Source organism: Rhineura floridana, chromosome 9 (genome assembly GCF_030035675.1).
Source record: "Rhineura floridana isolate rRhiFlo1 chromosome 9, rRhiFlo1.hap2, whole genome shotgun sequence".
Taxonomy (NCBI): Eukaryota; Metazoa; Chordata; class Lepidosauria; order Squamata; family Rhineuridae; genus Rhineura; species Rhineura floridana.
Genome location: NC_084488.1, coordinates 20,191,184 through 20,208,646, shown reverse-complemented (window position 1 = coordinate 20,208,646; position 17,463 = coordinate 20,191,184). Strand labels below are relative to the sequence as shown.

At 44.1% G+C, this 17,463-nt stretch overlaps 1 protein-coding gene across 5 annotated transcripts in view; it reads left to right on the top strand.

Annotated features, from left to right (window-relative positions):
• ARAP2 (ArfGAP with RhoGAP domain, ankyrin repeat and PH domain 2) overlaps positions 1–17,463 on the top strand; it is a 160,749-nt gene that overhangs the window by 134,090 nt on the left and 9,196 nt on the right. For all 5 annotated transcript variants that reach the window (XM_061584048.1, XM_061584049.1, XM_061584051.1 and 2 more), the window contains 4 exons: positions 561–700; positions 4,970–5,052; positions 7,700–7,735; positions 8,395–8,458. In XM_061584048.1, the coding sequence (XP_061440032.1) occupies positions 561–700; positions 4,970–5,052; positions 7,700–7,735; positions 8,395–8,458 (323 nt within the window). The remainder of the gene's footprint in view (positions 1–560; positions 701–4,969; positions 5,053–7,699; positions 7,736–8,394; positions 8,459–17,463) is intronic.

Below are 17,463 nucleotides of genomic sequence, written 5' to 3'. Positions count from 1 at the left end.
TGCAGAGTGCTGACCACAGTTTGCTGCCTTACCCTGATTAAAATTCCAAGCGTACAGCAAAACCTGGATTTAGTTTGAACTAATCCATGCCTCCAAAGATCATGTATATGTATTTGCCTGAATAATGAATATTTTTCTTAAAAATATGTGTAAGGTATAGCAATACACCTGCTTCACATCATATGAGGAGAGAGGCTGAAGAGGTGCAGAAAATTATCTTAACCTTTGTTTGCTTGATCCAGATATAGCTCACAACACACTGGCTGGGTGAAAATGGTTTCACAGACTGATTTGTGGCCAGGTGTTAACTGAGGTATTCAGAGAGTAACCCTTAACTATAGTTAAAGAAAACAAACTGTGCATAAATCTTACGGTCTAAGGCAACAATGTTTAAAATAAATGAGAGCTGACAATTGATTCTTGTTTTATTTTATTTTTATTTTTGTATTCTGTTTGTGCAGATTAATGTTAAGGATTTATACAATTCAGTACTCAGTAGGATGTGGGCTTTTAAAAAAAAAATGCTGTGAACCCAAATGCTCTTTTTATCATCTTGACAGAAAGGAACACAAAAGGCACCATAAAAGCAAGCTATCTGAAGTACAAAGAGGAGCCATCCAAATTACTGTCTGGAAATAAGTTTCAAGACCGCTACTTTGTTCTGCGGGAAGAAAATCTTCTCCTTTACAAGGATATGAAGGTATAAATGCATGCACTGAGCCCTTTTAAATCATGAGCAATTATGCTTAAACCCCTTTCTTTTCACATAGGGTTTGACAACTGACATTGGATGCTTTGTGTTCTGTTTGCCTGTGTGGAAAGTTGGAAAACAACCTGGTTTTTGGCAATAGCATAAATGAAGAAAAAAGTGAAAGTTTAAAAATTAATTTATTCTGCTTTGTGCAACAATGTAGATTAATGTAACATTTAATTCAAACACACTTGACAAGTGAATGCAGGATGTGTTGCCAACAGTTTTAATAGGGACCTCATTGATTTCTGAAGCTTGAATAGCCTGCTTGTTTAAATAAGTCAGATGGCCAAGAACAACTACTTGATCCCATACTCGCTGCATATAGCACGGTCAATGAGCCTTTCAGAGCTAAAGCATGAGACAGTCAAGGACCTATCTGAGAAAATTACCGTTCTGAATCCAGACAATAGGAAAAGCAGCAGGAGCAAAATAAAGGTGAAGGGGACTGTATCAAGGCTGCAGGGAAATCAAGTCACGTTATATGCTTTGGATAATTCAGGAGCAAGGCTGGAAGGGGTGAAGTTTAACGCTGTACAATAACATGCTCTAAGGAGGATTGAAAAGAGTACAGGTAGCCACATAGTACAATACAAAGGCTTGCACAATTTTCTTGTTATTTTAGAAGATGGGAATGTTTTTATGGCATGAATTCTTGAAATCCAAAGGGAAGGTTGAGTTTCTCTCCTTTCACTTCTAAACATCGTTCATGCCATGCAAAGGAGCTGCTTTGGTAACTTTCAGAATCAAGCAGATGCCTTGAGAAACCTAGGCAGAAGCAGACATTCACTGATTCTGTTAAGTGCTTAGTTTGCATAAGCCGCTACATAAGTATCTATCTAATTTGAACCAGGCATAAGTCTTCCTCCTCAAAAAAGGAGCACGCCATATGAACATGGCCTCTATGTCACAGGTTGTTTATGTGGTGCACCAATGAACACCACATGTTATCTGCATGGTAGAGGAGAGGAACTCCCACAGCTCTTACTTGTGTGAATTGAACACTGGCTGCAAAAATTCGTGAGCCAGAACCTAGAGTGGGGAGCTCACTGATCCAGGGTTCCTATAGTCAGTTATTGAAACTGGAGCTGAAATCAGAAGTTAGGCTTGGTCGCAAGACTGGAGTGTAGTAGACAGCAAGTATTGGTCTGCTGATCAGGCAAAGGCAGATTCCATAGGATTTATACATGGCTTGACCGATCCAGAGGCCTCCTGTTACCAGCAAATCACATTTCATATCCTGATAAATCCCATTGTTCAAAAGGAATATAGGCATTGGGCCCTCAAGGATATCCCAATTCACATGGGATTCTTATTATTATTTACATGCATTAGTAGCTTATTACCTAAAAGGTCTCCAAGCAACTTACATTTAAAAACTTAAACATAAATACATTATGCTATTAAAAATTCATATAAAACATTAACATTCTCATGTAAACAACAAATTAAAATATTTAGGGCTGTAATGCTAAGCACACTTACCAAGAAGCAAGTGCCATTGAACTCAAAGGTGCTCACTTCTGAGTAGACATGTATAGAATTATATTGTTAGTATTACTTGTAGCTTTCTTGATTTTTTTCCCGATTAATTGGGTAAGAACATTTCCCCAAAATGTCTTGATTTATATGCCTTTTATAACAAGCAAAAGAGCAATTATACACTTAGTCTTTCATAAGGGGGAGGGAACTTTTTTTAGCTAGCCAATAAAGTATAATATTATAATAGCCTTAGGTCTATTTTTCCTAAAACCCTTAAACTATGTCCTTTAAGTGGCATGGCTACTATGTTTCAAAAATGGTTTCTAATTATTTAGCAATATAATCTAAAATTGTCACATTTGCGAGTATATATTGGCACCTTTAAAATTTATGCACATGTAACTCTGCATGATTGAAGTCTTAATTAGCACTTGGCGAGTGTTTATTGCTGGGTTTGTTTAATAAGTTGCCTTAAACTTTGCATTTCATACCATTAAACTGCTCCCTTTCATAACTTAACATTTCACCTTTCATGATATGTGTACATAAGAAAAACAACAGAAAGGCATTCTATTTGTGATAAATGAAAGCATTTCTTTAAAAAAAAATAGAAGCACAAAAGGTTCCTCTTACATAATGTCTGAATCATTTCATGTTTTCATCTTAATTATTTTCAGGATAAAAGGTTGCAAAGAACTTGCGGCTAACCTGTGGACAGTTACTCCTCTTCTCATTTAACTTACCCCATTACCCTGATGTTGTTCTGCTGTGTGTTTTCCTGTTCTTGCTCACCATTACTGGCTTGCTCTGCATATGCTGGAGAAGTGACGTCAGAATAAGAAAGGAAGCTGTTGTGAACTAGATAGGAGGGATGGGAAATCTCAGTGCCGGGCTGCCTTTTTTTGTTGGTATCACTACCAAATTCTTTGTATGAAAATCAATTGGCATTTTTTAGATTTACATTTGGTTGTATCTTTAGATTTTTTAAAACTTTTATCCAGAAGGTTCAGGATGGATTATATAATTGCAAGTCTGTTGCATACCATTCAGTTCAGATAAGCAAGGCTACAATGCCACAAGAGAAATCTTCCCATTTCCAGTCTTTTGCATCCTTCTCCTGCTCTCGCGCCTCTCTTCCCCCTTTTCTTTATTTTTAATGTTTCTTTATTCCCCCATGTAATTAATACATTTTTCCCAACATGCAAATGCAAGTGATCCAAATCAGATGATGTCAGCATAGATATCATATTTATTTTATTATGGGCAGTATTACATTAATTTCCTGAAAATGCTATATTACACTGCTAAACTATCATTTTAAGAACTTGTTCACTTGTGCATACCTAGATTAATACGTAGATTTATTTTGCATGAATGGGCACTTTTATTACTGCGGCAGAATTGGATTAGGAATTATTTTTGAAACATTGTAAGGCCAATTAGCCACAAAATACCAATGAAAAAGAACTCTGCAGTGAGCTGTTTGCCTAAAAGGCATTGGATGCTACACTTGTGCCATCTCCAGCTTGCTGAAGTCAAGAGGAGGCAAAAGGACTCCCTTGAAATTGGATTCAACTGTTCCGGGTTCCCCGTGGATACAATCCACCTCCAAAAAGATGCATAATGATTTATGGTGGAGATTTAGCTTGCCTTGTCCTTAGAAATAGGCCAGTGAAATCCTCTTCTGTTTGTTACAGCATTCCTTCAGTCCAGGAACTTGCCTTAAAGGGTTGGTTTTCCCAACATTTCTTTATGGTTTGTGCAAATATGTAAAGAGCAATTTTTGTAGGATTTGTTTTCTCCTGCAGATGAAACCCAGCTTCCTTTTGCCTGCGCCTTGTAACAAACAGACAGAAGCTCGATCCAGGAATTTTCCATGAGTATGTGGCAAGTGCCATGCAAGACAATAAAGGAAGGGTCAACAGTGCAGTCCCACAGCCCCATTCTCCAGGCATTGGTGTTTATGCATGGGGAAAGCCTGAATGGGGCTCTGCTTTGCAGCAGTTGTAATGCTTACTCGGGCATCATTATTGCCATGCTTCTGTTTCCTTTTCCCCCCTAAAGCACCACAAATAACTTTTCATTTCAGTTTATAATTCATTAATTGCCTAATTTACAGCAATGTGCAAGCGCTGCTCAGGGCACATGGGAAGCAGGTTGGATTGTGACATATCTGCCAGCTAATCAGTGCTGTGTATAGGTGGCTTCAGCTTCAAAACCGTTTTCTTCTGAGCTCAACCATGGAAAAGAATGCTTGTCTCATCAGAATGCAGTGAATGCATTTCCAGAGCACAACTACTGTCATTCTGCTGTGTCTCTATATACACCTTATGTTTTATATAAGTTTGAATAGCTTCTGCACCTCTGTCTTTGCAACTTCCAAGATAGTATTCTTAGTATTTCACAGTTTTTCACTTCTTCCCTTTTGTAATTTTTCACTACCTTCAGTCATTGCTTCCCATAATCTCACCTGCCTACACTACCTCAGTTACCTTAAACAGTATAATCAAAAAAGCAAAATTAGCCAGGTTTCAGCATCACATCTTAACTGTATCCCAGGGACAAATGGCTGCCATTTATATGCTAACTGAAAGGGAGAATGATTTGGAACAAAGTGATCTTCAATGAAATAGCAAGGAAGGATATCCAAAAGATTAGCTGAGATTGGTACTTTTCTGCAGCATTGCTGTTTGTAAATTTATGTTCCGTTAATTTAGCCATTTCTGATCTCAACAGAGCAGCAAGCCTGAGAAAGTGCTACCGGTCAAATCACTGAAACTTTATCTTGGAGTGAAGAAGAAACTGAAGCCACCAACAAAGTAAGAAAGGAAGAAAAAGAAAATACTGTGGGTTACTCTTCAGCCAGGCATGTTGCATTCCTAGTGAGACAGGAACATAAAACTTTTAAAAGTGAAACAAAAACTTTTAAAAGCCAAAGGAAGCTAATCTGTATCCATCTTTCTTCCTGTGTTTAAATTGCATCCCAGTAATATTAGTTGTTCTTTTAATGGTTCTGTGTTAAGAAATTTCTTTATTGACCATTCTTTTCTAAGCTTGGCATATGCCATCTCTTGTGGGCTGTATTGGTTATGTGCTCAGAACCTCTAACCTGAATTCTGGTGATAGGCAGATATTCAGTGTGAAAAGCAGTAAAATACACTAATTTGATCATCTCAGTGTCAAGCTGGGATCCAGAGAAGAAATATTTACCTTCTGTGAGGTATACCTTTGACTTGGTACAAATACATGGTATTACACAATTGTCTAATCCTGCAGACTTGAATACTCCTCTGTTTTTTAGACTTGGGTTATTATTACATAATAAATGGCATTTTCACTAACCTTAGCTACAGTTTGAAGTAGGCTTGCAAACTGTAGTTTATTCTATTTCTTAGTTTATTGTATTTAAATGGACAAAACTTCAAAGTGGTGCAACTAAACTTTAAGGCCCAAGGGCCATGCTAAGCCTTTGCCAAACACAGCACAAGACTCACTGCAGCAAATGTAGACTGTGTGGGCTCAAGCAGAGCACCATGAAGACAGGAAGCCCTCTGTCCTACTTCTTGCCCAGGATGAGCCAATGGCCCAGCCTGGGCATGGTTAGTCTGGAAAATTCTTCCTTGAGAAGCTGTCCACTACATGGGACAGTGGTCATCAGCTCCTGATGGGGTGGAGTTCATACATGTATGATAATTAGTCCCCAGGCAATTTAGGGCTTTCAGGATTAGAACTTTGAATTGAGACATAAAACACATGGACTACCAACGTAGTTGACTCAAATCTGTCAAGTGGTATGTGGCAGCATTCTGCAGAAATGGAAGTTTCCTAGCAGTCTTTAAGTGCAGACCCACGAAAAGCACATTACAGTAGTCCAACCTGGAAATTATTATAGTCTTTGTTTCTGAGTAGTGGGCATAGGTAGACTATTAGCTGAAGCTGAAAAAAAGATGTTCCAGACCACGGATGCTATCCCCAACTATTTGAATTGAGTTTCAGTTTATTTGAAAAATAGTTGGATGTAATATACTGATAACTTAATTCCTGCTCCTTGAAGAGCTCACAGCAATTTCATGTGGATGTTTAAAAACATGGAAAACAAAATTGTAATATGAGGAATTCTGTAGGAAAATTGTAATATGAGGAATTCTGTAGGAAAATTGTAATATGAGGAATTCTGTAGGAAAATTGACACAGGGAGATGCACTAGTCTCTCAGCAACTCCTTCCCTCCAGTAAGTAATGGAACACTAATTCACAAACTAGAAAGGTAATCAGTATTATTGAAACCATTGAATCAGTATGGTTATCCGTTCCCTTCTAGTATGGGTCATTTGCCATTATGACCAAGATAGTCTTCTAAGACAGAATGATGCCACACTAAAATGGATCCAAATGAATCTAAACTTCATCCAATAATGTCTAGAATTGAGGCCAACCACCACCCTCTCCAATTTATTGTTTCTCCCATTAGATAGTATCTGATGATAATAAGTCACAAGATTCTTAACCACCTTCTCAATAAACAACCAAGAGTTCTGGCCTTACCTTTGTTCAACCTTCAAATGGTTCACTAAGTAGGATAGAGCTAAAACAGCCTCCCCAAAATTCTCCACACTGTTTGTAAGTGGCAAAATTGGAAGTGAGGGCATTTTGCTGAATATCATTGGTATGATATTCTCCAATCGTTTTTTCCTCAGAAACTCTCTTCTGTGAAATTACTTCACATTGGTGGATGAGAATGAAGCAATGAAACCCATTGCTTCCTTCAACAATTTTAAAATAATATTAAACAATATTAAAACTGGATCCGCAATGGCACCAAAATTCACAGATGGTGAAAATGGGGAGGACATTTTGCTGAATATTCTCCAGGGTAGAAGTGAAGTTTTCCAACAGTTCAGGAGGAGTTTTTTTAAAAGAGAAATTATATATTAAAAAAAAAATGTCAGGAAAATCTTTTCTGAGAGATGCTGCCCTAACCTGACTCTGCTGATGAGTGCCTCTAAGTGGACTTGATCAGGATTTTGTGGACCTGAAATCAGGGCACACCTATGCTCTGCTAGGGAGTGTTGCCTGAAACTGAACATATAGCTCCACTGTTCCATTACACACTGTTCACAATATTCAGTAGGTCTCTCTCTGACCCTCTGAGGAGGCATTTTAAAGGTACAAAGGGCTGCAGGGGAGAGAGGCTGCAATGGTTGATACAGCCTTTGGCTTACGCTGCAGTGTTCTTCAACCTTGAGCCCCCAGATTTTGCTGGACTTCAACTCTCATTTTTCTCAGCCAGCTTAGTCAAGGATTATGAGAGTTGTAGTCCAGCAACATCTGGGTACCCAAGACTGAAGAACCTTGGCTTGCAGAATATTGGCTAAACTCCTGGGTGTACTCTTTTCTCTTTTTTTGTATTTGTATTTATGCACAATAAGTATGTTGTTTTTTTCTAAATTTTGTTTGCTTTTTACAGTTGGGGTCTAACATTGTATTCTGAAAAACATCACTGGTAAGTGATTGGCACTAAAATGATGCCCCTTCTTTCATTGTATTTGGAAAGGTATTTGTTTTTAAAATTAAATAAGGAAGCGCCATGGTTAATATTTCCTTGCCTAAAGACAGCAGGTCAGGAAATTCTATCAGTGATTGAAAGTCAGGAGGCAGGTAAGAACTGACTCTCACAGATCATTGTATAAAAATTAGTCTTTTGGGGTCTGACTTTCACATTGATCCACATGTATGTTACGTATTCAATTAATTACTTAATATATTACTTAATATATATATATATATTATATATATGGTGCTGTTAGCATTAAAACAACCTTGTGGCAGAGAATGAGTTGGCCGAAGAGATCCTTGCCTGAATCTGAGACCAGATACCCAAGTTCAAGTCTTAACACTTCATTTACTGTAGCACACTGACCACCACCACCCCAAAAAATTGAAGGACTGATAAACAATACTAGAATCTGTCTACTGAGCATGCTAAGTAATGTATGTCCAAATTATATCCATGACTGCTCCACACCCTTTATTGTCGCTCAGTTTCTTCTGAAGTGTTACAAACAATTATGGTTATGACAAACTAGCTACAACTTGATTGGCGTTGTTTGTGTAGAATATTATGTCACTGGAACTGAATTTATGTTGATGTATGTCTTCTAGGCATTTATGTTGTGATGGACAGGATTCCCAGCTGGATTGGTTGAGCAGCATTTTTATTGCACAGGTATTTTCCATTATTCAAATTAAAAATGCTCTAAAATGTAAATGTACTGCCTTCAAGTCGATTCCGACTTATGGTGACCCTATGAGTAGGGTTTTCATGAGGCTGAGAGGCAGTGACTGGCTCAATGTCACCCAGTGAGCTTTGTGGCTGTGTAGGGATTCAAACCCTGGTCTCCCAGGTTGTAGTCCGGCACCTTAACCACTACACCACACTGGCTCTAGGCTCTTTAAAATAAATTTGCATTTTAATATATTATTTATGTATAAAAATATTTGTATTCTGCTATTTCGTTAAAAACATCAAAGCCATTTACAACATGTTTAACAAAACAACAACCATAGCATAAAAAGCATTAAAATACAATAAAAACAAACTTCAATTATTGCAAGAAAAATGTTCTTAATTGCCTGCATAAGCCTGGCGGAACAGAAAGGCATTCAGCAGGTGTTTAAAAATTAAAACAGAAGGCACCTGCTGAAACTCTGTTGGCAGAGCATTCCAGAGAACCAGGCTGATGACACTGAAAGTTCAATTTCGTGTCGATCTTAAATGAGCCTTGCCAACTCGGGGGATGACCAAAGCCACTCCTGCAGATGATTTCAGTGATCATGCTGGGATATAAGGGTTCAGGCGTCCCTAAGACACCTTGGACCTAAATCGTTAGAGCTCTGTAAATTAATACAAGGACCTTGAATCTTGCTTGGTAGCAGATGGGCAGCCAGTGCAGATGTTTTAAAAGTGGTGTCACATATTGCTGGCCATGTGCTCCCATCAGCATTCTGGCTGCCACATTTTGCTCCAGCTGGAGCTTCCAGACCAGGGCCAAGGGCAGCCCCACACAGAGCATGTTGTGGTAATCCAGGCTTGAGGTTGCCAATGTATGGACTAGAGAGATCAGGCTATCCCTATCCAGGAACTGCCATAGCTGACGAACCAGGCAAAGCTGGTAAGAGGCACTCCTAGCCACAGAGATACTTGGGCCTCTAGTGACAAAGATGAATCAGGAACACCCGTAGGCTATGGACCTGGTCCTTCAGAGGGAGCTCGACCCCATCCAGCACAAGTAACCTGCCTGTCTCCCAGAAATCTGAACCACCTACCTGAAGAGCCTCCTTCTTCCCAGGATTCAAGCACAGTTTATTGGCCCTCGTCCAGTCCACTACAGCATTCAGGCACTGATTCAGAGCATTCACAGCCTCTCCTGATTCAGTTGTTACGAAGATACAGAGCTGCATGTCATCAGCATATTGCTGACACCTTGCTCCAAACCCCCTAATGACCGCTCCCAATGGCTTCATATAGATGTTGAATAACAGTGGGGAGAGAGTAGTACTTTACGGAATCCCATAGAACAAGTGCCAGGGGGCCAGTGAACACTTACTGTGTTACTCTTTGAACGCAACCCTGAAAGTAAGAATGGAACCACCGTAATACAGTGCCTCTAATACCCATCAGACTGAGTCAGTCCAGGAGGATACCATGGTCAATGGTATCAAATACCACTGAGAGACTGAGCAGAAGTAACAGGGTCGCACTTCCTCTGTCTCTCTCACAATAAAGGTCATCCATCAAGGCGACCAATGCTGATTCTGTTCCAAAACTAGGTCTGAATCCAGATTGTGATGAACTAATCAGTCTCATCCAGAAATACCTGCAGTTGGTCTACAACCACCTTCTTCACCACCTTTGCCAAGAAAGGGGAGTTGGTGACTTATTTATTATTTATTATTTATTGATTTATTATTTGATTTATATCCCGCCCTTCCTCTCAGCAGGAGCCCAGGGTGGCAAACAGAAACGCAAAAAACACTTTAAAACATCATAAAAACAAACCTTAAGATACATTAAAACAAAACAACATTAAAAACATTTTTAAAAAAAAACTTTTAAAAACATCTTTTAAAAAAGGGTTAAAACATATTAAAAAAACATTAACAAGCAATTCTAACACAAACGCAGACTGGGACAGGTCTCAACTTAAAAGGTTTGTTGAAAGAGGAAAGTGTTCAAAAGGCACCAAAAAGATAGCAGAGATGTCGCCTGCCTAATATTCAAGGGGAGAGAATTCCACAGGGTAGGTGCCGCCGCACTAAAGGTCCCTTTCCTATATTGTGCAGAACGACCCTCCTGGTCAGATGGTATCTGCAGGAGGCCCTCACCTGCAGAGTGCAGTGTTCAACTGGGTATATAAGGGGTAAGATGGTCTTTCAGTTATCCGGGTCCCGAGCTGTATAGGGCTTTGTACACCAAAACTAGAACCTTGAACTTGGCCCGGTAGCAAATGGGCAGCCAGTGCAATTCTTTCAGCAGTGGGGTGACATGTTGGCGATACCCTGCCCCAGTGAGCAGTCTTGCTGCCACATTTTGCACCAGCTGCAGCTTCCGGACCAACCTCAAGGGCAGCCCCACATAGAGCGCATTGCAGTAATTCAGCCTGGAGGTTGCCAGTGCGTGGACCACAGTGGTCAGGCTATCCAGGTCCAGGAACAACTGTAGCTGTCTTACCAGACAAAGCTGGTAAAAGGTACTCCTAGCCACAGAGGTCACCTGGGCCTCTAGTGACAAAGATGAATCCAGGAGCACCCCCAGACTACAAACCTACTCTTTCACAGGGAGTACGAACCCATCCAAAGCAGGCAACTGACCAATTATCCGAACTTGGGAATCACCAACCCACAGTGCTTCCATCTTGCTAGGATTCAGACTCAGTTTATTGGCCCTCATCCAGCCCACCACCCAGTCCAGGCACCGGTCCAGGGCTTGCATGGCCTCTTCTGATTCAGATGTTACGGAGAAATAGAGCTGGGTATCATCAGCATACTGCTGACACCTCGCCCCAAAGCTCCTGATGACCACTTCCAGTGGCTTCATATAGATGTTAAACAGCATGGGGGAAAAGATGTACCCTCCAGCATCCCACAGCACAAATGCCAGCGGACCGAAAGACAGTGACCCAGTGCTATTCTCTAAAAGCGACTCAGGAGATAGGATCGGAACCACTGTAAAACAGTGCCTCCAATACCCGTCTCACCTAGTCGGCCCAGAAGGAAACCATGGTCAATGGTATCAAAAGCCGCTGAGATATCAAATAAGAATAATAGGGTCGCACTCCCCCTGTCCTTCTCCCGATAAAGGTCATCCATCAGGGCAACCGATTTAGTCCCATAACCAGGCCTGAACCCAGGCTGGGATGGGTCAAGATAATCTGTTTCATCCAAGAATACTTGTAATTGCTGCGCCACAACCCTCTCATTTTCCATAGGAGGACGGCCATCAAGCGGGTTATAGCTCCACCTATCGTCCAAAGGCAAGAATGTTCTGAAGTCAAGACTAGGGGCGTCAGGCCCCTCCCACTCTCCAGTTCATTCTTGCCTTTCGTCCTACAAGTTTGATATTGTCGATAGCGTAGCTGTTAGATAAGTTCTCGTGTATCTGTGTGACAGGGTGGGAGTGTTTGTGTGTGTAGTCCTGTTCGTTTTCTTCCCTCTGTATCGTCTTGAACGACCTGTTTAAAAATTATTTGTTTTTTATTCCTGGGGACTTTCTTGGGGTTTTTTTTTCCCTTGCCTGTGTGTTTTTTTTCCCCAGTGCCTCGCCTAACGGCGTTTTAGGGAGACCGCGGCTGTGGTTTTCCCTTCATCAGGCGGCGGATGCAGCCTTAGCCAGGAGCTTGCGGCTGCAGCTCCTGTACTGCTCTGCCGTTTTCTCCCTGCCGTTTTCGGCTTGCCGCCCCCCCAGGAGCCAGCTGCTGCGTCTCCCTTTGGCTTTAGTTCCTGGTTTCTGCCGCGACATTTTTTCTTCGAGGCGGAGGAGCCTGCGGCTGCGGCTCTCCTTCCTTGGAGTGCTCTACCCCCCCTCGACTCATTCCGCGGTTTTAAAAAAACCTCGCCGCGACGTTCTCTAGGCGGCTGCGGCTTATTCCCGTTCCCTGCTATTGCCTCAGCGGCTACAGGGATTTTGCTGACCTTCTGCCTACTTGGCAGAGTTTTCTCTTATCTGGTTTTTAGACCGAGATTGTGTCTCTCAGCCCCGCGGCTGAAGAACATGTTTCGGGCAGTTCTCTCGCATTTTCTGGTCAGCCCTGTTTTGGCCCGCTGCTGCTCTTTAGTGTCTGCCATTGCTCCCCCCTCGTCCCTCCGCCATTTTTGATCAATTTTCCCCCGCTTTTTGCGGGCGCCATTTTGTGTGTCCCTTTACCCCCGCTCTTTATGTTAGCCTAGTCAGTATTGCAAAGGGGGGTCTATCTTCAAGAGCTGTGGATAGCAGAGCCTAAGGCTGCAAGTCGGCTCTCTCAGTGCGATTTACTCTCTGTGTGTGTGCTGCAGATAGGATCCTGTGGTCCTACACAGGTTCTTCTACTAAACCTGCCACTGCTGCTGCCTCTTGCAATGCTGCCTGCTACAACTATCTGTGATTGAACTGTACATTCTGCCCCATCCGTGGCCGTGTACCAAGGCTGTTGATACTATATAAAAGCTGTTTGAACTGTACATTCTGCCCCATCCGTGGCCGTGTACTTCGCCATCTGAGCCAGTGCATTCTGCCCCATCCGTGGCCGTGTACTGAGCCTAATTGAGTCTGTACATTCTGCCCCATCCGTGGCCGTGTACTGAGCCTAATTGGGTCTGTACATTCTGCCCCATCTGTGGCCGTGTACTTCGCCATCTGAGCCAGTGCATTCTGCCCCATCTGTGGCCGTGTACTGAGCCTAATTGGGTCTGTACATTCTGCCCCACCCGTGGCCGTGTACTGAACCCCTTCGGAATATATGATGGCGGAACAGCCAGCGACAGCTCAGGCAACCAAGCCTAAACAGCCTAAGGCAACCAAACACATGCACATCAAAGCGGTTGCCAAAACTAAGCATTTATCCAGCCTTGGATCAACCAAGAGAGCACGCTACATTTCTGTACAAGTGTCTGAGGAGGCTAGCCAGGAACCACTAACAAATCTGTTTAATTCTCCGACCGCTTCCTCCGAGGAGGACTTTGCAGGGTTTCCTGACCAGCCAGCAGCCAGCCATCCTCCTCCTGTATTACCACCGAGGGCACATTCCTCTTCTCAGCCTGGTGAACCGTCTATCTCTTTGCCTTTGCAAGCACAACCGTCTTCCACACCGGGGCTACAGCTGTCTCATGAGTTCTTATCACAACTACAAGACATTCTGTCGTTCTTTTCTCAAACACAGTCTCAGGCACAAGTCACTGACACGCCTCAGCAGAGGGTTAGCAGACAACCCGATGATCTGGGTCACTATGTTCACAATGAGGCAGATCCATCATGTTCTCCAAACCCTTTTGACATTGCCAGAGGTAGATTTGTCGATAACGTCTCTTGTGGGGAGGACCCACCATATACTATGCAAGCCGAAGGTGACGACTGGAGTGACCAGTTGGAGCGAGCGGAAGATAACTCATATCGTCTGTTTGATACCTCCAATTATCAGCCCCTTGCTCGCAGAGTACTAAACACCCTTGGTCTATAATCTGCACAACCTGCAGCTGCCACTCCCACAATTAAGGGGGCCAGAGTCCTGAAATCTCCCACACTAGCGGAGCACTACCTTCCGGTACCAGACCCTATTGCTAAGCTGACCTATGAAGAATGGTCTCACACATTGCAAACTCGCCGTTTTAACGCTCTTGCAGACAAGCTTTACTCCTTGGTCCCGGACTTTACTAGCAAACTAGCCGTCCCTGGCATTGACGAGCCCATCTCCAGTCTGGTTTCTAGATCCCTCTTGCCGAGGGAAGGAGAGTCCCACTTAAAGGACGCCACTGAGCGGAGGCTGGACTTTGCCTTACGCAAAAACCATGAGGCCACCGCCTTCGCCATGAGAGCTTCTGGATCAGCTTCCATCTTTTCCAGGGCAGCGATGATGTGGTTGGATGACCTCTTAGATGATCCCAATCCAGATCCTGTAGCTCTAAGGAGATCATTGATTAAACTGCACAAGACAGCAGCATTTGTGGCCGATGCCACCTTGGATGCAAATCAGCTGGGAGCACGAGCTATGGCGGCTCAGGTAGTCACTCGACGGACCCTCTGGCTTCGTCACTGGCAAGTGGACTCTACAGCCAGAGTTAATTTATCAAGGGCACCTTATTCCGGCTCCTTACTGTTCGGCGAGGAAGCCCTAAAGGCTATGCTTGTTGACCCCAAGGATGCTCGAAAGCCTGTCTTGGCCACTGTCAGGAACGTCGATCACAGGCCTTTCCGACGTTTCACCCCATACCGCACGACCCAGCCCTTTCGAGGAACGCGGCCGCAAATTCCGAAATTACGATTCCCGCCCCTTCAGGGGAGCCTGGAACAGACGTTTCCTGGGCAGAGGTCAGTACCAAGGGCGCAGAGGTACCTCAATGTCCTCATATAGGGGAGGGTTTCGCCAGCACAAACAGTACTGACGTGATACCGGTTGGGGGTAGACTGCTCCTGTTTGGAGATCATTGGCTGCGTCTGACTCAGGTCGCCTGGATCAGAGAGCTTTTTTGTTATGGCTATGCAATTGAGTTTTGGGCAACACCTCCAGACAAGTTTCATACCTCCCCTTGTCCCAGGGCACCAGCCAGGCACTGCATCATGCAGACAGCCATACATCACCTCTTAGACACAGCGGCGATAGAGCCAGTCCCTACAACAGAGAGGTCGGAAGGGGTGTACTCCCTCCTATTTGCTGTGCCCAAACGAGATCTGTCATGGAGGGCGGTATTGGACCTCAAGTTCATTAACCATTTCGTAAAGTATCGCAGGTTCAAAATGGAATCCCTCCACTCCATTACAGAAAGCCTACAAGAAGGAGACTTCCTGGCTTCTATCGACCTAAAGGAAGCATATCTCCATGTGCCCATTTGCATAGCCCACAGAAAATTCCTTCGGTTTGCCTTCGGCCCCCAGCATTTTCAGTATTGAGCGATGCAGTTTGGACTCTCATCTGCCCCGAGAGTCTTTACCAAGGTGCTACTCATACTAGTGGCTTACCTCCGGCTTCAAGGGGTCCATATCTACCCCTATCTGGATGATCTTTTAATACGGGAGAGTTCCAAGGAGCTGGCTCATCGCCATCTAACACTCATGCTCCATGTCTTGCAGGCCTATGGCTGGCTCGTCAACTTCGACAAAAGCCATCTTCAACCTACCCAATGCCTACAACATCTAGGGGCGATGTTGGACACCCTGCAGGCGACAGTTTCCTTGTCCCCAGACCGCATAACTGCTATCACAGACATCGCGCGGTCTCTGATGCACCAAACAACTGCAGACGTCATGCTTCTAGCCAGGGCTCTCGGAATGTTGGTCTCCACCATCCATATTGTGCCATGGGCCCGAGCTCATACTCGCCACCTTCAGTGGGCTTTGTTGCCGTTTCAGCAGGACATTGCCAGCTCAAATCATTGCACAATTCCCCTGAGCCCTGCACTGCGTCTTTCATTCCGCTGGTGGATGAGGGTCCAAGATCTTACCAAGGGCACTCTGTTCAGAGAACCCTGCAGGACTGTTATCACCACAGATGCCAGTCTCCTCGGCTGGGGAGCCCACTGCAACTCCCAGTTCGTTCAGGGGGTTTGGACCGCAGTAGAGCAGACTCAGAGCATCAATTGGCTGGAGCTAAAGGCTGTCCACTTAGTTCTGCTTCATTTTCAGGCTCTGTTCCCTTTGGACCATGTTCTCATTCGAACGGACAACATGTGTGCAAAATCACATTTAAACAGACAGGGGGGCACCAGGTCCCATACTCTGCAGAACCTAGCTTACCTCATCTTCAACTGGGCAGAACAACATCTACAATCCCTGAAAGCAGAACATCTCAGAGGGATTTGGAATGTGACAACAGACTGGCTCAGCAGACAACAGGACTTTCCGGGAGAATGGAAACTTCATCCGACCATTTTCCATCTTCTCCAGCGTCGGTTCGGCCTGTTCTTAGTCCATCTGTTTGCCTCCAGTCGCAATTGCCAGCTCCCCAGGTACTTTATACTATACCTGGACACGACAGCGGAAGCGGTGGATGCTCTGTCAATACCGTGGCCGGACGGCCTATTGTACGCCTTCCCTCCAATACCACTGTTAGCCAGAACCTTGAGGAAGGCGCGGCGCGAGAGGGCACAGCTGGTTCTGATAGCACCATATTGGCCCCGTCGACTGTGGTTCTTGGATCTCCTTGCTATGTCGGTGACGGATCCTTGGACACTCCCAGTCAGGCCAGACCTCCTATCCCAGGGCCCAGTATGACATCAGGACCCCACTTGGCTCAACCTAACAGCGTGGCTTTTGAACGGAGACATTTGAAGTCGGCTGGCCTGTCTGACGCTGTTATTAACATTATCTTGGCCTCGAGAAGACCATCTACCACTCGTATATATCAACATACTTGGGTGGCATTCTCCAGGTGGTGCCAGTCCCAGCAACGCGATCCTTCCCAGGCCACAATACAACAGGTGCTGCAATATCTTCATAGCGGCTTCATGATGGGACTTAGACCCAACACCTTACGTCGACATGCATCGATGTTGTTGTCTGTTCTTCTCAGTGTCCTCCACTGGTGCCACTATTGCCTCACACCCGTTCATCAAACGCTTTCTGAGGGGAGCCGCTCTATGCTCACCGGCTGTTGTCCATCATTTTCCCTCATGGAGTTTGTCGAAGGTCCTGCAGGCTTTACAACGCCCTCCGTTTGAACCCATCAGGACTGTGCCTCTACATCTGCTGTCCTTCAAGGTCTTGTTCCTAATCGCAATCACCTCTGCGAGACGAGTTTCGGAACTGGGCGCATTGTCTTCTGCCCGCCATCTCTGTGTCTTCCACAAGGACTCTGTTGTACTGAAGACTGATCCTTCCTTCCGTCCCAAGGTTGATTCAGTTTTCCATTGCAACCAGGACATTGTTTTGCCTTCCTTTTGTCCGAATCCTACTCATCCTCTCGAGAAGGCTTGGCATTCGTTGGATGTCCGGAGGGCTCTCAAGACCTACCTGTCTAGGACCCAGGATATACGACGATCCGAGTC